The sequence below is a fragment of the Misgurnus anguillicaudatus genome, chromosome 20, assembly GCF_027580225.2.
Source record: "Misgurnus anguillicaudatus chromosome 20, ASM2758022v2, whole genome shotgun sequence".
NCBI lineage: Eukaryota > Metazoa > Chordata > Actinopteri > Cypriniformes > Cobitidae > Misgurnus > Misgurnus anguillicaudatus.
The window spans coordinates 35,022,329-35,049,419 of record NC_073356.2 but is presented as its reverse complement, the minus strand read 5'-3'; the positions used below and the strand labels follow the sequence as shown (position 1 = coordinate 35,049,419).

General features: G+C 37.4%; 1 protein-coding gene across 4 annotated transcripts in view; it reads left to right on the top strand.

Moving 5' to 3' along the window:
* The window catches only part of trappc9 (trafficking protein particle complex subunit 9), a 310,708-nt gene that overhangs the window by 108,304 nt on the left and 175,313 nt on the right, over positions 1–27,091 (top strand). For all 4 annotated transcript variants that reach the window (XM_055219336.2, XM_055219335.2, XM_055219333.2 and 1 more), the window contains 3 exons: positions 708–834; positions 2,904–3,036; positions 8,901–9,052. In XM_055219336.2, coding sequence (XP_055075311.2) covers positions 708–834; positions 2,904–3,036; positions 8,901–9,052 — 412 coding nt within the window. The remainder of the gene's footprint in view (positions 1–707; positions 835–2,903; positions 3,037–8,900; positions 9,053–27,091) is intronic.

Below are 27,091 nucleotides of genomic sequence, written 5' to 3'. Positions count from 1 at the left end.
CTTTTTCAGATTCTGTCAGAACAATTATCAAAACATACACATAGTTTTTGCTTCAATTTTTTTATAAATTGGCTAATAGCGTGGCTAATAGCCAAATTACAGATTACCAGTGTTGGGGTTAACGCATTACAAGTAACGTGAATAACGTAATAGTATTACTTTTCTGAAGTAACGAGCAAAGTGTAACGCATTACTTTTTAAATGAACACATTAATATTTGATTTATTTTTTCTAAAAAAAGTAATGCAAGTTACTTTTTTAGTTTCATTAATTTGATTAAAAAATGATGTACTGAATTAAACTAAAGTACTCACATTATGCACTCTATGCGTACACGCATGTGTGTGAACAGTTTGAGTCAGAAACTGAGATGGCAGGCCAAAGCTCGACATTTTTGTGATGAAATATGCAATTTCTGAATACAGAACTTTTCAGTCATAAAAAACACCTGCAAGGCCTGAAAGTAACTTAGTCACGCAATTAGTTACTTTTTTGGGAGTAACTTAATATTGTAATGCATTACTCTTAAAAGTAACTTTCCCCAACACTGCAGATTACCGTAAAAACGTCTCAGGAAAGCATTATTGGCACGGAAATGTATTCTCTTTATTGACGAGATAACTCGTCAGTGGCGGGGAAAGAGTTAAATGTGATGTCTCATGTCGACTGGCTGTCTAACTTCATTTCTCTGTGTGTTTGTGTGTCAGGGTCTGTTAACGTCAGGGGTGGATTTCGAGTCCCTTCCTGCTGCTTTGTCTTTGCCGGCTGAGTCTGGCCTCTATCCAGTTACTCTGGTTGGAGTTCCACGAACCGCAGGAAACATCACGATTACCGGTGAGTTTATCAACACTTTAAACAGTGATGAGAACTTAACTAGGCTCTGTGCACTTCTGCAAACATTTTAGTTGTCAATTAAATCAAACCTCGCAATAAATTCACAACCTCGCATCACGTTTATCACAGCGGATGTGGCTATAGACGGTTTCAGCAGTAACAACATAATCAGACGGCTTTCGTGGAACAAATGTTACTTCCGGTAAACTTCTGGAAGTTAACTACAGATCGACTGACAAACCTCCCTTCACATAGCAGTGATCCATGATCGCCGTCTCCCTTCGTTTTTAGGAAACCAAAACGTTTGTTATTTTCAAAGTGGTTTTAAGTTATGAAAGTTAAGTCCTGACAACATGCGTATGTCCGATGAAACTGTCTATACTCTGTCTGGTAGAAACAGCAGTTTTCCTATTGGGCAAGCATTTCATGGACAGCTTTCCTTTAGAGGTTTTCTCCGGTCCAAAGAAATGTACTCAACTTGAAATGACCTAAATCATTGACTAAATTGATTGACAGGTCTGTCTTAACGAAAATAACTTAACGGTAGCCATGCGCTGTCGTAAACGCTTGTGTCAAACAGAGGGGGGGTTGGAAAAGGACTCAATGGACACACGCGAGATAGTTCAGGTCTTCTCGGGTCCGTTCAGCAAAACCTCTTTCATTTAAAATTAACTGAGGCCGCTAATATTATACCCGACCTGTGTCCGAGGCACACGTGAAACTTTTTTTGAAACAAGACCTCTACTTTCCTTTGTGCATGAAATCACAAACATGCCAGCATTGCTTTGATGGCGTGCAACAACAAAGATGACCCATTGCAAACCCGTACCCAACATTTTTTATGTAAGGACATTTTTTATGTTAACATGAAGTAGCCCCTGAACTTAAAGGATTAGTCCATTTTCTTAAAAAAAATCCAGATAATTTACTCACCACCAGGTCATCCAAAATGTTGATGTCTTTCTTTGTTCAGTCGAGAAGAAATTATGTTTTTTGAGAAAAACATTCCAGGATTTTTCTCATTTTAATGGACTTTAATGGACCCCAACACTTAAGAGTTTTAATGCAATTTAAAAATGTAGTTTCAAAAGACTCTAAATGATCCCAAACGAGGCATTAGGGTCTTATCTAGCAAAACGATTGTCATTTTTGGCAAAAAAAATTAAAGCACAACCTCACGCAATACGTCATCATGTGAAGAGGTCACGGATGACGTATCGAAACTACGGCCAGTGTGGAGAAAGAGGACCGTTCCGACGTTGTTGTATGTGGAATGATACTAATTAATGTCTTTGTGTCAGTTTATTGTTTAAAATGTTCCGCAAATGTGCGTTTCGTATATGTAACACTTGACCTTTCGACTTCATTACGCAATTACGTGAGGTCGCGCTGGCGCGTCACAGGACCGGAGGAGGGCAAGAAGTTGTGGTTTAAAGTGCATATTTTTGTTTTTCTTGCCAAAGATGACAGTTGTTTTGCTGGATAGGACCCTTATTCCTCGTTTGGTATCGTTTAGAGTCCTTTGAAACGGCAATTTTAAACTGCATTAAAACTGTTAGGTGTTGGTGTCCATTAAAGTCCATTAAAATGAGAAAAATCCTGCAATGTTTCATCTTCTCAACTGAACAAAGAAAGACATCAACATTTTGGATGACATGGTGGTGAGTAAATTATCAGGATTTTTTTAAAAGAAAATTGACTATGTAATCCTTTAACTTATCCTTGTGTATGCCGATGGCTTGGATATGCAGAGCATTCACTTCTTGTGGACTGCATGGCCCTTATTTAAAAAACATGTGCATTTAATCCAAACAATAATGCAGTAATAAAAGAGAAATCAAGGCTGTCTTAAACTTAAAAACAAGTCAAGCATTTCACTGTTTAAGAAGATCCTCTCATTAAAAAAGGATAAACTCCATGATCCCTGTATTATGTCACTTTTTGTTAACGTTTACAAATCCAGCGCTTGTTTTCGATGACTTTAATGAGCTGTAATTGCTTTTATATCATTAGTGAAGTCTGTGATAAATGTTAAAGCCTTTAATGTGGTGTTTGTGTGTAATGTGCAGGTTATCAGACGTGTGTGTTTGGGGTGAGCAGTGACTGTCTGCTGGACGGGCTGATCGGGGTGAAGAGCAGCGGCTGCGCGCTGGAGGTGGTGCCGTCACTCCCACGACTGCAGCTTTGCACATCATTACCCAGGTTGGTCTCATCTTTCTTATTTCAGCACACTTATCGTCTTGTCTCGTCTTTTCTTTTCTCGTCTTTTGTCTTCTCATCTCTTTTTTTCTATCTCATCTCATCTTGTCCCATTTCTTTAACACTCTTCTCTTCTGTCTTTCTCTAACACACACTTTTATCGTCCCATCTCCTCTCGCCTGTCAGTCTTTCTGTGCTCACCGAGGTCTTTGACTTCTCATTCTGTTCTAGTGAGGGTTTGATGTGCAAACAGCAATAATAAAATCTATGATCTGTGCTTATAGTGCAGGGGTACTCAAACTTGGTCCTTGGATGGCTGGTGTCCTGCAGAGTTTAGCTCCAAACCTAATCAAACACACCTTAACTCTTTCCCCGCCAGCGTTTAAAAAAATAAGTTGCCAGCCAGTGCCAGCATTTTTTTTTATTTTCACAAAAGTTTAATGCCTTCCAGAAAATAACCTTTTTTAAATATATAAACATACAAGATGTCAAATCAAAGAACTGACCCTCTACTTACCTCTCAAATATTGGTAGGTTTCTTCAAAAATACAAAATGTTGATCCAAAAGCTGAGATAATTACATTTTTGTAAAGGCCTTTTTGTTAGAGATCAGATTTAGAACACAGAGTTTTTACTGTTTTTGGATCAGTGGATGCTTCAGTGTTTTATAAGTTGGGTAAGAGTGCCACCTGGTGGATAATAGTGGAAATATGGTTTGCCGTTAAAGCTCGTCATTGGCAGGGAAGCGTTTTCTCTTAATTGACGAGATAATTCGTCAATGACGGGGAAAGAGTTAAGCAGCTAATTAAGCTCTTACTAAACATACTAGTAACTTCGGGCAAGTTGGAGCTTAACACCGCAGGACACCAGCTCTCCATTACTGTGTTTGGGTACCGCTGTTATAGTGAGTACACGGATGATGCCCTCTTTCAACCGAATAAATAAGTGTGTGACGCTGGGCACTTCATGCACACAACAGTCACAGTTTTCCTTATGTGACAGCAGGACTTTCAGATGCAGTAAAATGAAAGTTTACCTACGGAGATGATTAAAGGTTTTGTTAAATGAAACAGATAACATTGACATTAAAATAACAATATAAAGATTTATGCCCTCACCTGGAAAAATGCTTATACAGTTTGTAAAAAAATATTAAAGGTGGAGTGTGTAAATTTTAGCGGCATCTAGTGGTGAGGTTGCAAATTGCAACCAATGGCTCAGTCCACTGCTCTTCCCTCGCTTTTGAAACGCATAGAGAAGCTACGGTAGCTGCCACAAGAAAAACTTTTCATCGACGGAGACAAATTAGTAAAAAAGTTTGTCCGTTAAGGGCTTCTGTAGAAACATGGCGGCACAAAATGGCGACTTCCACGTAAGGGGACCCTCAGTGTATGAGATAAAAACGTCTCATTCTAAGGTAATAAAAACATAATGGTTCATTATTAAAAGGTCTTTATACACCCATGATAATATAGTTTAGTATATTAGTTAGTATTTCTGTCAAGTGATCCTTTTAAAAATTACACACTGCACCTTTAAATGGATAGTTCACCAAAAAATCATTTACTTACCCTCATGTTGTTACAAATCTGTATTCATTTGTTTGTTCTGCTAAACACAGGAAGATATTATGTGCAGTATTTGCAAACAAACCATTTTTGAGCACCAGTTACTTCCATAGTAGTATTTTTTTCTATTGTGGAAATAAATGGTGCATTTGTTTACCGATCAGAGCCGTTCCTCTCTATACGCAGAGTATGCAAGGTGCGTAGCGCCCCGAACCACTAGGGGGCCCCCTTGCTCTTAACGTCATCAGCTGCTGCACAGACCAGATGCAGAGTGACATCATTGTGCCGCGAGAGCCATTCGAAAGCACAACAAGCAGTCTGATCTCACGATACTTTAATTACGTTGTCACTTGGTCTTTGCAGCTCCGCATGCAGTTGACGCGCCTAACGACATGCGTCTTGATATATGGATACGATTAAGAGCTATCCGTCCGGAGTAGACGGAAAGTAAAAAAGATTAGGAACACATTAATGTTTTAAATTCCTATTTAATTTTAAATAACTATGCAATGATTTATAACCCTCAGTCCAAATCCCCAAATTCAATATTAGTCCAGTGCGTTTTGTTAAAAATGTAAGTTACACATGAAAAACAAAATCTTTCATAACTTACGTGTTAAAGAAATAAACACATTTATTCATGCAAGATGTTTTGTGACTCCTGTTAGCATTTTAAAACATTGCACATTATGTCTGAAGAATTTAGAGTATTTTTATGCCTTGGTTGGGACCATTAAGAGTCTTTTGAAGCTGCATTGAAACTGTAAACATTTAAGGTCCACTATATGGAGAAAAATCCTAAAATGTTTATTTCTTCTCAACTGAACAACGAAAGACATAAACATCTTGGATGACATGGGGATGAGTATATTATCTGGATTTTTTTCATGAAAGTGGAATATTCCTTTAAGAGCGATTTCATAACTTAATGTGAAAAAAAAAGAATAAATATAATAATGTATATAAAGTATTTTTGGTTAAATGATTTAAGTATGATAGTGGGATGAATTGAGTTTTCATCTTCTGTGAGATCATTTTGAACATTCAACTAAAAACTTTTTGTTTCTTTAGGGCTGGAAGTTTCTTAAAGAGGACAATATTACCTCACGCACGATTTAATATTGTTTGTTTTAAGCAGATTTGGCAGGCTGAAGATTTGAAAAGGTCTTAAGCAAACAGAGCTAATTGCAGTAATCCTTACGGCTAAACACTAAACACACATGAACACAAATCCACACGTTTGGTCTTTATTTGACGGGATTGTCCGTCTTACTGTAATCACAGTTAGTTATGCAAAAGCTGTTGTGAATAATTGAAATCATTATTCTTCAAACCTGAGGATGTCAGCGTGAATGATGTGCTGTGGGTTTGTGTAAAATGATTTTTAATTTCTTTGTAAACGTGTGGTTGTTAAAAGCAGTCAATCTTAAGGACCACATTCAGACAGACGTGCGCACTGATTTATCATTACTTCTCTTTAATTCTTTGTTTGAAGTTACTAGAAGACTTTTGAGAGCCAAACATCAGAGCAGACAAAGTAAAAGAAGAGAAAGATGATGGGAAGTGGATTTAAACTTTGAAATGACTGACTGAAAAATGTTTTGACAACGTACGATGAAGGATTTATGGAACAGAATGTTAATGGCACACACACGCAGTCTTAATGACACATTTATGTGTTTTTGCAACAAAGTTCTGCTTTAGCTGCAGGCTGTTCTCAACAAATCTGAATTATGACACTAGTTACTTGACACAACTGACAGTCGATTTTATGAAGGACATTAACCACTATAAAGCCACTCTTTAGATGTACTACAGGCCACTAACAATAACTACTGTTCAAAATCTGTTTTTTATACTTCTTAAAGGCACAATATGTAAGATTTCCACCACTAGAGGTTGCTATTTCACAATAAACAATAACAATGGCGAAGCTTAAAGGATTAGTCCATTTTCTTAAAAGAAAAATCCAGATAATTTACTCACCACCATGTCATCCAAAATGTTAATGTCTTTCTTTGTTCAGTTCAGAAGAAATTATGTTTTTTGAGGAAAACACTGCAGGACCTTTCTCATTTTAATGGACACCACCACGTAACACTTAACTCAACAATTAACAGTTTTTTTTTCAACGGAGTTTCAAAGGACTATAAACGATCCCAAACGAGGTCTTATGTGTTGAAAGTGTGTTGAAAGAGGACCGTTCCGACATTGTTGTATGTGGAATGATACTAATTAATGTCTTTGTGTCAGTTTATTGTTTACAATGGTCGGCAAATGTGCGTTTTATATATGTAACACGTAACATCCCTACGTCACTACGCATTTACGTTAGGTCGCGCTGGATCAGACCTAGACGAAAAGTTGTGGTTCAAAAGAGCATATTTTTTATTTTTCTTGTCAAAAATGACATTCATTTCGCTAGATAAGACCCTTATGCCTCATTTGGGATTGTTTAGAGTCCTTTGAAACTCCGCTGAAAAAAACCGCCACGCGCCGAGCCAAGTGTCAACTGCTGGTGTCCATCAAAGTCCATTAAAACGAGAAAAATCCTGCAATGTTCTCCCCAAAAAACATTATTTCCTCTGGACCGAACAAAAAAGACACCAACATTTTGGATGACATGGTGGTGAGTAAATTATCTAGATTTTTCTTTTAAGAAAATGGACTATTCCTTTAATTGTTGTTTTTACCATCCAGAGATGTATGGAGTTCGCTAATTATGTTTACAGATTTTGTACATTACAAAGATGGATGGCGCCGGGGAACATCACTTGTTCGAATCAGCTATCGCATCTGTTTTAAGCGATTCAAAACTTTACCTTTTCGTAAAACCCGAGCAAAGAACAACACTCGAAGCCTTCATATCTAAAAAAATATGTTATTGCTGTCTAACCAACTAGATTTGGCAAAAGTCTTATATACCAGCTTGCCCCTTTGGTGGCTAAACGAATGGGTGATTCTCACGAAAACTTGGTTTTAAAAATGTCAAGCATGAAAATGTAAAAATTGCTTAAATTTACTTTTTTCCCACCAGACATTGAAAAACAAAGTCTGGAGTAAATGGGAACATTAATTTAAAAACTTTTACTTATCATTTAACACTTTTTGTAACATTATTTAAAAAATTAGTCCTAAAAAATCTCATTACCGCAACAGTCAGAAAACATCAACACTGACATATTTTCAAAATGACATGACAAACCTGAAAGAACATAATTTGGAGATTCTGCACATGCATTTAAAATCAAAGTATTATGCTTCTATTAATTAAATTAACATTTAATAAGCATCTGTTGCGGTAATGATAATCAAAATGTCGTGTAAGCATTCTGACAAGACAATATTTCAAATTAACTGTAAAAAAAGATCTTACCTGGTAGCCATCTTGAAGTAACTGGTCCATGTGCCTGGTCACTCAAAATCAAACTTTATTAAAATTCTGTATGTGTGCTTAAACTGTTCTCAAAAAGTGTTGCGGAGGATGAGAACATCAGGCATGGACACATCATTTTCCTAATTTTTCTTCATTATTATTATACATGAATATTCAGTAAATATTTTTTCTGTCATCTAAAGTAGTCTAGCAAAACATCCATTTATTTTTTTTCTTAATATTTTTGTGTTAATTTGATTAAATTACAACATAACGCATGTTCAAACACAGCCAGACACATTGCGGTAATGAGAATTTCAGCAGAAAATGAGATAAAATATCCAATTATAAATTCTTATGTTGAAATCACACATTGTGCAAGGTAGAACACAGTATTGTGTTAATTCTGATGCTTTTTAATGTTACTATATTACACATTTTAAAGCTAAAATCATTAGTGCCGTGGTGTTTCAATGGTTTCCTGAGAATCACCCGAATGAGTCTTAGCGAGAGATCGCTCTGATTGGTTTTTAGGTCTATCCAATTGCACCCAGAGGCATTTTGAGCAATGATTTGTCTATGCAGCTTTGCCAGACCATAACTCAGTTACTACTGAGAATGGTCTGGTTTTAACCAGGCTAGGGAACAACAAATTCTCATCTTGCACTAGCCTTGTGATGCGCCAGCGTGATCGTACGGACCAAAAATGTCCCAGTTGAACGTTTAATGCTAAAGAGATTGCTGTAGCTCAATTGGTAAAGCTTTGCGTTAGCAGGACCAAGGTCACATGTTCGATTTCAGGGAACACACATACTAATAAAATGTAATGCACTGTAAGGGACTTTGAATAAAAGGGTCTGCCAAATGCATGAATGTAAATGTAAAGATGTTTTTTTTTTGTACATGTCCCTGCCTGTTTACAGGTCTGCACATCTGATAAATGAAGATTTGTCGACCAGTGTGTCCCTGCAACTGTATAATGGAGAGACCCAGGAGCTGGTCATCACCCTGGAGAATATCGGTACTGAGGCGCTGAACACACTGGAGCTGTCTTCTAAAACCCTTAACACTAAAGGTACACACACACACATGGTACACGCACTAAACTCTCATAAATGCTGCTGTGGTTTTGAGACGACGCTCGTCTTGTAATGGGATGGCAGTTCAAAGGCTGCGCTTATTGTTTAGAGCTCGTAATAGAGTCCGTACATTAGTCTGATCACTCCAACCCCTATCAGATTTTCCCATGACTCCGGTGTTTTGATGTGCTCTCTCTCTCTTTGAATAAAGAAGTCTGCTCTTACGCACCTCGGTCTTTGCGCCTTTTGAGGATGGAAAATAAGATGCTCTTAGTATATGGCAGTATTCATCGCACTCACAGACAGACATGAAAAGCATGTCTTTGGGCTTGATGTGCATATGTGTGTCTTCTAATCCCAGCATTGGTGACTGAGCAGGTGGCCTCTGTAGGCATCGAGACACACACACCATCACTTTCACTTTGAAGTTCTTCTGGAGATGTCCTTTGGCTGAGTTGTTTGCTTGTGTGCATGCCTAGATTTCTGTATTTTTCTTTGCCGTGTAAAAACTTTTTAATAATTCAGCCGTTTCTGCAAGTGTTTCACTTTTAAAATGGCATATTTTGGCATTTCCTAAAGGTCTAACATAGGGCTGCACAATACTGTATATCATTTCAACATTGATATCGCAGTGCGTCTGTTCCCAATAGTCCCATTGCAGAACATGCAGTGGCTGGTAAGGTAAACATTTATATTTTGAGTTAAGTTTATTTTATTTTACTCAGAGTTTGTGGCATGCACGTGGCCAAATGATGAACATATGATGAATGATGAACACTGTTGATACAATTGGTACTTTTAACTAGAGGGCGGAACTTTGTCAAATCTAATAGCCATGTAATAATCTGGATAATGTACAGGCAGTCGGTTGTAATTGAAGCAATAAGCCCCAGGTAGCAGTGGGTTACCAGTGCATTTTATAACGGCTAAACAACCGCTTAGCTGTTATAAAATGCACCGCTGCTTCTCAGGGCTTATTGCTTTTATAAAACGGTTACTTTATATGCATAGCAGGATTTCATAAAATAAAACACAGCAAATAAGTTGTATTTGTATTAGTACAAATGTTACTCTTCCGCCAAACAAAGTAGTTTCTCAGAATCAAGTGTGGCTGAAACAGAGTGGCTGAAACAAGTAACACAGACGCATCAAAGACACAACGGAAATATGATTAATGACTGTGGTGTTTATTTTCATTACTTGACATTTATATACATTAACATTTATATTGTGCAACTGTTGAAGTGTGGATCAAATATGCTTAGAAGCATGCTTAACTCTTTCCCATCAGCGTTTTTTAAAAAAACTGCTACCCAGTTTTAGTTTAATGCCTTCCAGAATAATTATCTTCTTTGAATAAACATAAAAAATATCAAATGAAAGAACAGACTCTCCGCTTTAAAAAAAGAATAACGTTTCATCCTACCTTCATTTGTTCTCTTATCACCTCTCAAATTTTGAACTAAAGCTGAGATAATAATTTTTTTGTGAAGATCAGATTCAGAACTTAAACATTGTTTTTAGTGTTGAGTGAATGCGTCAGTGTTTAAGTGGGTAAGATCGCCATCTAGTGGATAATAGTGGAAATATGGATTTGAGGTAAAAACTCCTCAGGAAAGCGTTTTCTCTTAACTCTTTCCCCGACAAATGACGAGATAACTCGTCAATTAAAAGAAAACGCTTCCCTGCCAATGACGAGAATTTCCGGCTTTCCGCAATACTGCTATTTTCCACCAAGTGGCGCACTTCCGCAACTTATACATCCCAAAAGTAGCACCTCACGTGAAAGAGAAAGAACTCCGTGTATGTATTAAGGATCGTTCTGAATCTGATTTCTATCAAAAGTCCTTCACATAAATGGAATCATCTCAGCATTTTGCTCAAAATTGGGTGTTTTTGAAGAAACATAAAAGAGAACTAATGAAGGTAGGATGAAAAGTTTTTTGTTTGAAAGCAGAGCGTCTGTTCTTTCATTTGATATATTGTTTGTTTATATATTTTAAAAAAGAAGATTTTCTGGAAGGCATTAAACTTTTGTGAAAATCATGAAAAATGCTGGTGCTGGCTGGCAACTTTTTTTTAAAAACGCTGGGGAGGAAAGAGTTAATTGACGAGATGACTCGACAATATTTATTGACATTTATCTGATATCGCAATTAATTGTGCAATTGTAGAAATTTTTTAAATATGATTAAAGACTGTTGTGTTTATTTTCATAAATCAGTACGTAGCAACAGTGGCAAAGTTATACTTAAGCTATGTAATGTGGTCTGAACCGTGGGGTTACCAGGGTATTTTATCTCAGCTTAGACCGCGTTTTAACCATTCAGAATAAAGAATTAGAACTGCCTGTTTTGTAATGTGAATTATACCACGGGCCTGTTGAATGCTCTGTTCTGATTCTGATTGGTTGATGAATTGGTTGATATTTTTTTTTATAATACGCACACCTCACCGCTTTGCGTTGTGCCACATTACCACCTACGGTGTGCATTCTTGGTCCTGTCCCAAATGGTGCACTTCATGTTGCCTTTCGTTCTCGTGGTCTTAAATTGCGCATGCTTGCATAGTCTACGAGTCCGTAGGGTGTCCCATCTGTCATTTTTAAGCGTTACATAGTGTGCTCATCAGCGCCCCCTTTGCACCCTTAATGCGGCCTTTGATGAAGCCTGCAATGCTGCAGGCTCCACACACTTTCCTAACCCAGAATTCCTTGCGAAAGAGTATTCCTATTTCCAGCGTGATGCTCGATTCTGTCCCAAAATACGACTCTGGTGCGCCCTCGTGGACTTGCATCAAGGGTCCCTAAGATCTGCACTACATGATGTCAATTTCATAGTTTTCCATTTGGGACAGGGCCATTTTCTAATTATTCAGCGGCACATCGTCACTTATTCCTTACATATCCAATATCTTCAATTATAGTGAAGCTTGACTTTATCAACAAACACAATAGTAATATTAGGTTTTCTGAGAGGTCATTTTAAAATTGAGATAACATTTGTGTTATAAAACCGAATTGAGAAACAGACATGTTGAGCTAGTTAGTGTCTCGACATCCTGGTTTATACTGTATGCAACAGCAACTGCAAGAACATTGACAATTCGTGATCTAAATGGGACACGATTCGGTTTTTTACGTTGACCGTGACAACATTGAGAAGGAAACTGATATTTATAGTCCTACTGCAGTCTTGCTGTCTCTCTTCTCCTCATTTCCTCTAGTGAGTCTCTACATGTACTTGGGCTCTTTACAGCATTCTGAGCTTGTTTTCCAAGTTGCCTGAAGGTAGATGAACGAACACACACACACTAACAGGTGGAGTAGCCAGAAGTTTCTGGTTTATTTGTGGGTAAATATGATTGAACCGAGAGCTGAGGAATGAGATATGGGGAAGAACTGAATCCAGTGCTGCCCACAGAATTTATTTATGTCACCTGATACACAAACCTCAAACCTGAGACCCATATGCTGCTTTGCCGCTATATTTCACCTCTGACAACATGCCTCAAATGAAAAATGATATTTCTCAGGTTATTGTGCTGCTGGAAGAAAGCGTTTCACAAAGCAGTTCCCTTTGTTTCCTAACCTTAGTAATTGCTTGGTTTGACTTTTTTCAGTTTTGTCCTGGCCTCAAAACTCATAACATTATTTTGCTCTCTACATTGTCTACCTACGCGTATCAAAACAGCAGCATGAGACCGTTTCATAAATCCCACTGTCAAACATTCGCTTCTTCAACCTCCGCATGGAGCTTCTCTCTCTCTCTCTCTTTGGGGTTGGATGTCTGCAGTGATGTGATTCAGTCTGACTGAAGTTGACTGCTTTCCAGTGGAAATCCATGGACGTGCGTTGTGCAAAACTACACAAATGGCACTTTACCCCATGGTTTGGTTTTGGTCATGTTGGACCATTTCACTTTGGCTTGGTTAGCTTTCCCATCAAGTTAATTAACACTTTGGAGTCGGAGGGATTTTAGGCATGTCGTATTATTTGCGCTGCCTACTGCTGTGACATCATACAAGCGTTGTTGTACATTCCCATACATTTATTTATTTCTCAGTCCGCCACAAAATTAAAATTGACCACCACAAGTAGATGTTTGCACATTGCGTTTGTCACTACCTCTGTCTCACATGACAGTTTCTGTACAAACACCCATGGCGTCCGTCGACGCGCTCCGCTGATCCTCATTTAAGTTGCATATATGCAGATGTGCGCATCATGAATGTGCTGCCACAAACTGCAAGTCTGGAAAATACTATTGTGATGTTTCTGATTCTCAACCTGTGGATGTTTTTCATCGCTAAAAGGGAGTTTGGGAACTTACAGCAAAGCACAGATGACAACAGGTTTACTCGAGACAGCGCAAGCTAGCATGAAGCTAAAGCTAATCTTTTACATTATAGCGATGACACTGGTAGTGATGATTCTCTCAGACCAATCAGTGATCTACAGTGTTTTCGCGTCACGTTTTGGTATCAGCTCGGGTTGCTTGGAACCCCAACTGAGGTGGTACTAAAAAGGTATCGGGTACTATGTACTGCACCCAGTGGAAAAGCCCATACAAGGCAACACATAAAAGGCAAATGGAGACTAAAGGGGGTCGCACACTGGACGCGCAGCTCAGCGCTGCATTGAGTTGTGTCTAGGACTACTCGGAGGTATCGTAAACCGGAAGTGCACATTAACTCTTTCCCCGCCATTGACGAGTTATCTCGTCAATTATGAGTTAATATTTAGCTGATAAATATATCTTTTTGGACTAATTTCAAAGTGAAAGTGTAATACCGCTTTTATCCACTAGATGGCGCCAGACCGAATTTATAAAAAACGGAAGTTAAAAAGATTTAATGATTTATTTTAACTGCCTTTATGTTTGATAGTCATTCTGAGTCTGATCTCTAACATAACCTCCTTTACAAAAACGCAATTTATTAAAGCTTTTTGCTCAAAATGTTGTATTTTTGAAGAGAAATGTCCATATTTCAGTGGTTAAATTAAGTGGAAAAATAAATATATAATGAAACGTTTTTTCCCCGTTTTGTTTGTTTATTGTTTGCTTGAAAGCAGATGGTGTTTTCTTTCATTTGATATATTTGTTTGTTTAAATATTTATAGAAGATAAATTTTTCCTGCAAGGAATTTTGTGAAACTTTTGTTAAAATCACAAAAATGCGGGTGGGCAACTTTTCTCAAACAGGCTGGCGGCGAATGAGTTAAGTAGAGCAAGCTTCGTCAGATAGTATCTACTTCAAAATGCAAAATATACGTTAGCAGCCAATGTTAATCGTTAATGATTTGGGACAAATATGATGTTATTTAATGTTAAACTATGTGAGTGGCGCTCTGTGGCGCTTTGACAGGGATTTGAGCAACTTCCTGAGTCATAGCTGGGCGGCGCGGACAGACGCCACCTGTCGCCGCCAGTGTACATATACTCATAGAAAACAATGTGTTTGATTTTTTTATTTAGAGCGCGGCACTGAGCTGCGTGTCTGGTGTGCGACCCCCTTTACTTGCAAAGAGTAACTTTGAGGAATCTTGCCACGCTTCTATTCTTCACAGTGAACGCATATATTGAGCGGGGCCTTTGATTGGGCACCTTGGGTTTTGCATTGTGTATTTCTCAAAAGAGTTTTGACCAACATGAGTGTGAGTTAATGATGAAAACTTATACTTCTGAGTTAACAGTTCCTCTGACTATCACACCCAACAGTGTCGGGGTCTTTAAGGGACTCTAGAGTGTTGTAAAAGGCTCCAGTAGAAGCTGTGGGAGCGTTATGTGTGCTCCCCAACCATGTTCACACACCGGTTTTCTGGTAATAACCCTACCGTGAGATGCTTACGCTGCCTTCAAGGCCTTAAGCAGCATGTAGCAGTGAATGCTCTAATTAGGTCCCCTAATTACCCAGCAGTACCGTAATACGCAGGAACAAAGTCCCTATTAGGATAAAAAGCTCTAGCTGTTTTTATTGTTATTGTGTTGAACGTGCTTTGATAGGCTCTGTTGAACAGACCAGCCGCATAAGCCATGCATATGGATGAACCTGTCGAAATACAGCTTCGCTTCACATTTATCTTAGTTTGCTGTAGAGGAAATTTTGGAGGCATTTATCACTAAGATGTGACCTCCGAGCTGTGAAGACCAGCCACAGCTGACACCAACTTAGGTGTGTAACGCATTTCAGGCTTGGGTTTGTGATGGAGCACTTTTTTGTCTTTTTAGTCTTTTTAAAGCTCTGATGCGTATATCTGAGATGTAACCACTGACGTTTTGGTACATATTGCCTTATGTTACAACACTGTTAAAAAATGTTAAATTAAGATAACAATAAAGTAAGGCAAGATTTGTACAGGAAGATTTCTGAGTTTCAACGCCTGATTTAACATTTAGCCAACCTAAATTTGCTAATTTGTGCATATTTTTATTCAACTTTGTTACTGGATTATATATGTATTTAAACATAAACAGTTTGTGTTGAAGGCACTTTCAACAGCAGCGGAATTGCATTGTGCACTTAAATTTCAACACAGGAAACATAAATCACAACCATGGTGACCAGCATCAATATCATTTATTAAAAAACAACTCTATATACAACAGATAGCTAACAGAGATAATGACAATAGCATAAATAAAGCTAACAAATACTAAAATGGTAAACTTTTTAAAAATATTAACCGCTAAAATAAACATGCCACAGTGCATGATGGGAAAAAACCCTTGCTTAATATAAAATTGTTTGTCCAGTAAAACAATTAATTTTTTTTTATTTAGTTTGGACTGATTTTATTTAGTATATGCAAAACAATAAATGAAATCTTAACAGTAAAAAGGATATTTTTTCTTATTTGGGAAAGCATTTTGAAATCTGACTTTTTACAATGAAAATCTTTACTGTAGTTACTGTTTTTAGTTGTGTTATGCCAAAATATTTGTCTAACCATATGTTCACACCAGCCGCATTTGAGGCGCCAAGATCGCGTGTACCGCGTCTAGTTTGCCACTTTGAACATTTTGAGTTTACTCTCTTCATTCGCGCGTGAAAGCCGCGCATAAAATTCTAGTTTCCGAGACATTCACGCCGAAATTTGCGTTATGGGAGGGCCTTCTATAGGCCTCTGTGACTTTGCTCGCTTCCCGTAATCACGTCACTACTAGAGCAAGCTCCTGATTGGTTAATGTGGCATGTTTTTCCGCCAAAGTTCAAATTTTTCAACTCGCGTGGTTGCCGTGGCAATGCACAATTTGTGCCATTTACACAAACTAGAGGCTAGAATAAGGCAGAATCGTGTTTACTGCGCCGCGCAAAATGCCTAATTTGCGCCACGAGACCTCCAGATGCGCTCATCGCGTCTTTACATTGACTTAACATTGAATTCACTCATAGAAATCACTCACTTGACGCCTCTACCGTGGCTGGTGTGAACACAGCATAAGAGATTCATCTGCATTTTTAAATTGGGTAGTTTATTCATAAAAAATGCAATTCCTCGCCTTTAAAAAAAAAACCATAACAATTTTGTTAGAAATTTGTAAATTCAGTTTGTTCAGTCTACGGTGCATTTTACAATTGTGCACCAAAAAAAATACAGTTTTAGAGTAAATAATACATATTATTTAAGACAGCACAGACATGAGGAAACAAAAGAATGAAAATAAATAGAATACATTGCAGATTTTTTCATAAAATATGTACATATTAAAGGAGAAGTCCACTTTAAAGATGGGGCCCATTGACCTACCATAGTATTTTTTGTCCTACTAGAAAAAGTCAATGGACCCCATCTTTAAAGTGGACTACCCCTGTAACAGTGAAATTTATTTGCATATTAACATTTATATTAGAATATTAAATATTAGATTTGATTATTTAATTAGACTTTATTAGTTTTATACCACGGGTCTGTTGAATGCTTTATTCTGATTGGCTGAGAAATGTTCCATGTGTTGATTATTTTTCTGTAAAACGCACACCTAACCTGTCAAATGTCTTAAAAATAGGCACCAGAATGTTTGTGGTAACCGTGATATAAGAGGAATAATTTACTTCGGTCCTTTGAATTATTTAAAAATAATGCCTACCCGTGGCTTCGCGGCGTGCTGCATTACCACCTTGGGTGTGAATTTTTTTCTTATAATTTAACAGACCTTCGTCAATTATTAAAGGAACACGCCCAGATTTCGGGAATTTAGCTTATTCACCGTAACCCCCAGAGTTAGATAAGTCCATACATACCTTTCTCATCTCTGTCTGACGCAGCCCCCGCTAGCTTAGCTTAGCACAAAGTCTGGAAGTGAATGGCTCCAGCTAGCAAACTGCTCCCAATAAGTGACAAAATAACGCGAACCATGTAGCAGTGCTTCGTCTTCAGAGAATATAGTTCCCAGTATGTACACTGTTAAAAGATTGCTGTGTCTCATATCACCTTGTGATTTGTACACGGTGTGACTATACAAATCACAACACATAAATAGGAAAATGTTGGCGTTATTTTGTCACTTATAGGGAGCAGTTTGCTAACTGGACCCATTCACTTCCAGACTTTGTGCTAAGCTAAGCTAGCGAGGGCTGCGTCAGACAGAGTGACAGCATGCACGGAGATGAGAAAGGTATGTATGGACTTATCTAACTCTGGGGGATACGGTGAATAAGCTAAATTCCCAAAATCTGGGTGTGTTCCTTTAACCTTACATATTAACCAGTGGTCTCAAACTCCATTTGCTGCCCTCCCCCTCTATGTGGCCCGAGTCTGTTGTCAAAAATATAACATAATTCTGCCCATAGAAAGATTTTTATTTACTTAGTTTAATATTAATTTGATTATTGATGTAAATGTTTAAGGGGTCATTCACAGTCTAAAAAAAATATAAATAAATATATTCAGGAATTAAATTAGTTAGTTTAGTTAATATAAAGTTATTTCAGATAAGGTTAAGAAAAGATTTTCACTGATAAAATAATTTATAAAAAGAAAGCACTGTTTATATTTTTTAATTATTATTATATGTTAAATAATAGAAAAACTAATATATGTTAAAATAGGTCTGCGGCCCTCCGACGAGATGTCAATCTCAGAAATGGCCCCAAGCCGGTTTGATATTAACTGTAAAAATAATAATCTTCAAGATTTTAATCGTTTTTTTGCATAAAAAGATGACTGAAATTATGACAACTACATTAAATTTAAAACTTTTCATGAAATAGAGTAAATTCAAGTTAAAGTCTCATAATCTAATGATTGGATTAGGAACATTAAAGTTTGATTTCACATTGATTTCAATCTTCGACATGACCTTACTCAGTCAAATATAAAGAGGTTATATTTCCACTGAATGTTCTTTACATAATTTATAATGATTTTATCTAAAAACTTTAAATCACAGAAAATGGCTTTAGCTAGGTTTTCACTGGCTTGGACACTTACAGTATATCTATCTTGAAAAACATTTTGTTTGCCCCCAGCAATTTCCTGTGTATTCCAGCCGAGATCTTTTGAATCTCATTTACAGTTTCTGTACCTGTAAGTCGGCATTCCCAGAAGGTAGCGTACATGGCTGGGAGATTTTCAAATATAATTCAAAGACTTCTGAAATGTCTGTAAATGTTGTAAGCTGGAATTCCAGGAATGATTCTGGGGTGTCAGAGATGTTAAAGTCTCCTGCAGGGAGAAAGTTTGGACCTCTGATGTTCGTGGGAGGGTGTAGGCAGGTTTGGATGAAGGCCAGTGATGGATATAGGAAGAGCAGATGGCACCGTGTCTTAAGTAAAGGATTGAGGTCCACAAGGTCATGATGAACTCCAAAACACACACACGCACACACAAAATGAGTGAGCCATTGAGTTTAAGTCAATGAAGGTTGACTGCAGTCCATCTGAAGCAGACACACAGCAGTGCTTTTGCTGTGTCTGCAGCAGGGTCTCCTGTAGCCGACACAGGCAAACAATGAATTAAAGATGAGCCGAGAGCGCACTGATGAGACATCTGTGTACAAACACACGCGCAGGCTCTCTCGGCGCCGTCTCTCCTTTAGCCAACAGAGGGCAGCGATGCCAGCGTGTCCGTACCCGTGGCTCCATCGCTCAATGTGTCTGTACACACATATGGAAATGCATATTTTTGGCAAAATGTTTGTCTTTCTACCCTGCAATCTATCTTTGTACCTGTCTGTGGTTCTGACTCCAGATGGTACGCAGTGTTGGGCTGCCTGTTGGTTTTTTGTCATAGATGTTTTATTTTTGACCTTGGTAGTCAAAGTCTGTTTGATAACTGGTTTTGATTGATTGGTGTCAGATCGGAGATTAGTTGTCAGGCTGTTTTTAATTAACAGTGACGCATCTTTTGACATTGACGTTACTGCGTGTGACATATGGTGTTAGTTTGGGCAATGCAACCATTTCATAAACAAAAGCAACAGGACTTCTCAGAAATTAAATAATGGAAATTCCATGCAAATGGCAACCTTATCATGAAAAGTAAAGTTTTTACTACACAAGGCCGTAGTTCACTGAGGCTATTTCGCATTCATCATTTCATTAAATTCATTTTTTATTTATTTATTTTTGATTAATAGCCAGCTGATTGTTAATATTCACAGTCATAGTAATATTTTTAGCATTTTAGCATTAAATAAATAAATAAATAAATAAATAAAAGCTACTGGATGCCCTAAATTTCCTATTTTTAGCATTTTAAATAAATAAATAAATTCATTATTTCATTAAATTCATTTTTTATTTATTTATTTTTGATTAATAGCCAGCTGATTGTTAATATTCACAGTCATAGTTAATATTTTTAGCATTTTAAATAAATAAATAAATAAATAAATAAATAAATAAATAAATAAATAAATAAATAAATAAATAAATAAATAAAAGCTACTGGATGCCCTAAATTTCCTATTTTTAGCATTTTAAATAAATAAATAAATAAATAAATAAATATAAGCTACTGTATGCGCTAAATTTCCTTCGGGATAAATAAAGTATTAATTAATCAATCAATCATTATCGCGTTAAAATACTGTTAACAACTTGAAACATTTTTAAGATTATAAAACATTAAAAACAAGCCTATAAAGTCATTGTCTAGGCATGTAAAAAAATGGCCCACTTTCATCATCATTGCATTTGAACAAATACTTTCAAGGCAAGGCAATTTCACCGGTGTTGGCTTCAAATGTCTACCGTGATCTTCCCCAACAATCCTCTATCTTTTATTTGTTTGTTTTAAGTATATCAACTCTAAAGATGGTGACATCTTTAGGACGAGAGGCGAAGTACAGAAAACGTTCACATCCTCTGAAGTAAAGCACGCATTAAGAATCGATTCAGGGATTTCCCGCATGTGTATTAGTAGGCAGCATTTGAAGGCATGGAGGCATCAGGTGGTTTGCGTTTAAATGAGACTTTGAATTCCTGTGAAGGAAGACAAGATATAGATGTCAAATGCTGTTCAGTACAATGTGTGGAAATCTCAAGGCCTTACAGTTTGTGAGAGCCGCTGGGTTCAGGGATTTCCATCTGTCTACCGTGAGTCAGAGAGGAAAAAATACACGCATTAAATGACTCATAAACTCAAAAATGTGAGAATGAAGAAGCGTTTGAATAATTCTTGTCATATCTATAACTCTCAGTCCAGCTCTCAGTTAAACATGATGCCCTGCTGTGTTTTCAGATGCTTGTAATAATGTTGTTGCTTGGAGCAGGGTTCCCACAAGTCCATGAAATCCTTGAAAGTTTGTGAATCTAGGGGAAATAAATCGAGGCACTGGGAAGTTTTTGAAAATATACATACATAGATTCAGGTCATTAAAAGTACATGAATATATTTTATGCAAGAAGTTTTCTGGAAAAAAATCCATATTATTCCCTGTGTAGTGTAGGATAATATCATAAAAATTCTAGACTTTTTAAGCACACTGTTCACTTTAAATGCTTATATATTCTGTATGCAAATGTTGATTCATTCCAAAATGCTTTTTTGCATAGTTGTGTTTGACACATGAAAACGTCTCGGGATACGTATGTTGTTGTTCTCTGAGAAGGGAACGAGACGCTGCGTCTCCTTGCAATACTTCCTGCGTCCCTGTAACGCCGTCTTTGGCAATATTTCAGATAGCGATATACTTCCTGGCTCTAGCGTCACCCTGTCTTTGACGTTAAGCCTCATCATTGGTTGAATTTGATCTACACAATCAGACGCACTTACCCCTGGATGCGTCCCCAACGTGTCACCGCGGTGCAAGTTCCCTCAAAAGGGAACTGTAACAATGTATCTTAAAAGGTAACCTTGCACTCACTTGAAAAGTGTCCCCACATTTAGTCCTTGAATTTGAGGGTATTGCACCTGGAAAGTCCTTGAAAGGTCCTTGAATTTAAAGTTAACTAAGGTGTGGGTACCCTGTTAGAGAAACAAGTTTTTATATCTAGTGTATTGTCTGTCTTTATCTTCTGACTTTATCATTCTGTGTCTGTTCATCTGTCTACGTTGTGTCATTGTTCTTCTGTTTCTCTTTGTGTTTATACATATGTCTTGTCTCTAACACTTCTCTGTCTGGAGTATATGTTTATAAGTTTTTCTACACAGTGCATCTCAACAGTGTTTTTTGAACCTGCAAGCCTCTGAGAAATATTAATCCTTAAGATGTATTGAGATCTCTTCCTGTCTTCTCAATGTCTTGTTTGTCACCATGGTTTAACACGCGAGACGTAGAAATCGTTCCTGTCGGCTACTCTGTGTCTCTTAGCAACCGAGTTTTAAGCCTCACTGTACCACAGTGAATTATGGTCACTGCTCAGCTGTTTAAACCATAAAAGTACACAATGTTTTTGCTCTTTTATGCATTGAATTACACATTATTGAATATTTGTCTCCCTAAATGTTTTGCTCAACAAATGCATGTGTGGAGTTTGAGCAGTAGGCCGATCTCCTCCTCTTCTTACTCTTTTCTCTGAATTTCTTTCCTTTTAGGTTTGAGTTTTGTGCCATCAAGCTAGATGTTTGCATAATGTGATTTTCCTTATAGAGACTTTTCACACATACAGTAGCCGTACTTTTCACTACTGGTATAAAATGCATTGCACATCATTGTTCGCAGCAATAGCACACTAAGATACTCTTTACACTTGGTATTAAGATGCGTTTTGGTTGATCGTCATATATTTATATATATATGACAATGGAATATACATGCTTTAATGTTTCTTTACTTGATGCTTTTAAAAATATCTTTTAGGCTATTTATTTTTAAAGAGAACCTATATCATTGCTAAAAATTAATGTTATTTTTAGTGCTGGGCAAAGATTAATCGCGATCAATCGCATACAAAATAAAAGTGATTTTTTTGCATAATACATGTGCGTTTACTGTGTCTAATTATTATGTATATTTAACCACACACACATTCATATATTCATTTAAGAATTGTTTTATTTATATATAATTTTTTTATTTATATTTAATATAGATTATATAAAAATATAAATAAATATATATAAACATGTAAATGTTTCTTAAATACATACATGAATGTGTGTGTGTGTATATATTTATACATAATAATTAGACACAGCACACACTCATATATTATTCCAATAATCACTTTTATTTTGTATGCGATTAATCGCGATTAATCTTTGCCCAGCACTAGTTATTTTGTGTATTTGGTATAATACAATGTGTTTGCTTGGTTTATGGTTAAAAAACATGTTATTTTCCCATACCATACATTTTTGTAGCTCCAGATTTTATTCTCTTCCTGAAATGCACAGAAAAAACTCTGTGTGCCTGATTGGCCAGCTAATCTGTTCGTTGTGATTGGCCTGAATACCTCTTAACGTCAGCAGGAAATGTGACACTACTTACCATGTTTGAAAGATTCGGTTGCTAACAGTAGTTAACTTACAGGCTGTGAGTCCAGAGCAAGAGAAATTTATGATAATGTCGGTCTTGTCTACATCACCAATCCCAGGAAGTAAACTTTTGCCTACAATCCGTGTGTTTGTTATAGTCCAAGAAAATAGATTTTCGTTGGAGACAATAAACTTGCGCTATCGTTTACTTTGGGGTTTGTACCTTTTGCATATCGTTAACATGTACTAATACACACTTACACACCAAAGGAAATTTAAAAACGTGAATCTGACAATAGGTGCTCTTTAATAAATGCACATTTATTAAAACTTGCGTATTTAGCCATTTAATCAGTCTGGAGTCTGCAACTTTAAAAAACTCTTACAACAGTTTCGCAATAAAACTTGGTTGCCACCTGAAACCATTCATTAAAATGTGATTTTATGTGATGAAATGTTATAAGTACATCAGGTGTGGTGGTTTGATCAATTAAAATTCACCATAGATCAGCGTTGCTGCATAAATGCATTTAAAAAACTTTCTTCTTGCATCACTGAAAAAAATGTACCCCCTGGTTTTTGCCGTCTCATTATACCACATGCTAATTGTCAATGTTCTCTCTGGCAGTAGGTTACATCCCAGATATGAGTCACCCTTAGATCTAAGAGATTAAACTCACGGTTTGAGATCCCCAGTCTCCAAAAAACAGCTTGTAATTTTGGCAGGCGCGCGTGTTCGGGCTGGATGAAGTCTGCTGCCCTGATCCTTTCAGGACCGCTGCCAGGATGAGTCCCTCCAGGACGGCGGCCCGTGGGCCCGGGAGTGTGTTGTTGTGGAACAGGGTTCAACATCTGTCCGGGTTGTTTATTTTAAGCCATGTTGTTCTGAATAGACAATTGTGGGTCCAGACAGAGAGACTCGGTACTAGACACTGAATTGAAATGCTAGACCTGTTCATACAGCAATCTGGATTCTCTCCAGGTTCATGCCTAAAAAGCCATTTGCATTTGTGTTCGTGTGTATCTGTAACCTGAAGTGATGTTATGGATTTGTTGCCTTTTCTACTACAAAAACTTAAGGAAATTAGTTGATTAATCTGCGAGTCGCGACCTCAGATGGCTCGACTGTAATAATTATGAAAACAATGGATATAGTTTGTTTATCTGGGGTAGCAGTGTGTTTGTTTATCGCTGGATTTTATTGAAAAGTCCCAACCGGGTCATGAGTGGCAGGCGGTAAGTAAGAATTCTGTGTTATGTTGGAAATCTGTCCGTAAGTGCATATAATATACACGAACATGTAGTGAATCATAAGTTAAACAGTATTTTATAAAGTGGTGCGTGAATCGTGACTCGCTCCTCCCGCAGCTCGTAACTCCTCCTGAATTTTTTCGTACGTTATCGGAAAGAATCGGTAAAGCTGATCTGTCTTTTATAAATCTGATAAAACTAAAGACTCTTCAGAGATATGAAGGATGTAATACTACTCTATAGGTACTTAAGATTAACATCAGATACACAGAAACAGTGTGTGTTATGGAAGCTTTAATATTGTTTTCTGATATCTACATAGATGGCATGTGGCTTTATTAAGTGCAAAAATGGTCCAGAGATGGTTTTACATCTCCATTTACAACCCTAGGATTTGCTTTCAGAAGATAATTCTGATAATTTACTCACCACCATGTCATCCAAAATGTTGATGTCTTTCTTTGTTCAGTCAAGAAGAAATTATGTTTTTTGAGGAAAACATTGCAGGATTTTTCTCATTTTAATGGACACCAACACTTAACACTTAACTCAACACTTTACAGTTTTTTTCAACAGAGTTTCAAAGGACTCTAAACGATCCCAAACGAGGCATAAGGGTCTTATCTAGCAAAACGATTGTCATCTTTGACAAGAAAAATAACAAATATACACTTTTAAAGCACAACTTTTCGTCTAGATCCGGTCCAGCGCGACCTAACGTAAATGCGTAGTGACGTAGGGAGGTCACGTGTTACGTATAAAACGCACATTTGCGGACCATTGTAAACAATAAACTGACACAAAGACATTAATTAGTATCAGTCGACATACAACAACGTAGGAACGGTCCTCTTTCAACACATTTGTAAACACTGGGGCGGAGTTTCGCGTTCATCTTCTGTGACCTCTTGACGTCATGACGTATTGCATGGGGTCACGCTGGCGCATCACGACCGGATCTAGACGAGAAGTTGTGCTTTAAAAGTGTATATTTTTTATTTTTCTTGTCAAAAATGACAATCGTTTCGCTAGATAAGACCCTTATGCCTCGTTTGGGATCGTTTATAGTCCTTTGAAACTCCGTTGAAAAAAACTGTTACGTGTCGAGCCAAGTGTCAACTGCTGGTGTCTATCAAAGTCCACCAAAATGAGAAAAATCATGCAATGCTTTTTTCTCAAAAAACATAATTTCCTCTCGACCGAACAAAGAAAGACATCAACATTTTGGATGACATGGTGGTGAGTAAATTATCTGGATTTTTCTTTTAAGAAAATGGAATATTCCTTTAACTAGCATATAGGGCTAACTCAGCAGTCACAACTGTGTTGGTAACAAGTTTGTACTTAATTTAATTTTGGGGGCATACATCGCCATGTGTAAATTCACAGTGTAAAGTTGAGATTCCAGCGGTACGGTGTACAATTTAGGATATCTTCAGACCTCAGCATCAGTACTCAGGCATCAAATAAAACTGCATCGCCCCGCATCAGTTCCCAGAAAAACATGGTCTCGCACATCAGACATCAGGCAAAATGCCATCGGACTAAAAGGCATCAGGTCTCTCTCAATCAGACATCTAGCAGATCGGCCTCAGACTAAATGGCATCAGACGAAACGGCACAACAAGGCATCGGAAAAAACAGCATCAGACAAAATGGCCTCAGACAAAATCATCTGATGCTTTTCTACACGTGGCCCCGCCCCTTCACATGACGTCACGATCGCAAACTTCCCCGCGATCAATAAAGACTTATGAGGGCACTTTTGTTTCTTTAAATGTGTATTTAATTGTAGTCTTGACATAAATTGTTGCTCGATGTCTGATGTGCGAGACTTTAGTCCTGACCATGTTTTTCTGGGAACTGATGCTTTTAAGGCTGAGACGCTACGCCGTTTTATCTGATACCTGAGTACTGATGCTGAGACCTGAGGATGTCCTAAAATGTACACCGTACAGTGTTCTTTTGCATGCACGAGGTTTACATAAGAAGGAGGAAACAATCATGTTTGAGGCTCATGATTCAGAACTCGTATTATTCATCTTTGCCTTGATAAATACAGTTTTACATTCTGCGGCACCTTTAAAATCTGGTTTGGTAGACTACACTGGGATTAAAATGAAAAGCATGCTTCAAAAACAGATTTGAGATTAGAGTCAAGTGTGTTATTATCACTCAGAGTTTTGCTTTCAGACAGCTTGTGTTAAAATAGCTGGTCTGTATTATTCTCACTCACTCGGGTCAGACTCTTTGGCGGGCTGATGGCTGGCAGGTGCTAATGTGAGTCACTGACTTGATTTATGATGTTCTTCTTGTGAATCTCTTTTAATGGCCATTGTAACATCATTTTATTTTAAGTCTTTTATGTTGAAATCAAACACTTTGTAAAGTTTGTTTCCATACGCTCAAAAAATTATTATCTGACTGAACTAAAAGGTCCACTGTGTAGATTTTTAGCGGCATTTAGCAGTGAGATTGTGAAGTGCAACCAACAGCTCAATCCAAAGCTCAACCGTCCCTTTCGAAACGCATAGAGAAGCTACGATAGCATCACAGTACAAACATGTCATTGTCTGAGACAACGTAGTGACAAAACACGCTCTGTGGAACAGTTTGGTCATTTAGGGCTACCGTAGACACATTCATAACAGAATTCAAGTCAAAAATGTTGTTTAATGCTTTTTGAAGTGGTGTAATGATTCGCCATGAACAAGCCGCTCTAGAAATCGAGCAAGCAATAGCTGTCATTTCACCATCTAGGTTAGTCTAGTCTTCACTACTTTTTTCATGAGAGCCACACTGATGATAGGTCTGAGTCAAAAGTAGAGCCTACCACAAAGTCATAAATAGCATGTCTGCTTATCCATCTGTCAATCTGTTGCAATGCAATAAATACAAGGGTGAATCATTATTCATCATT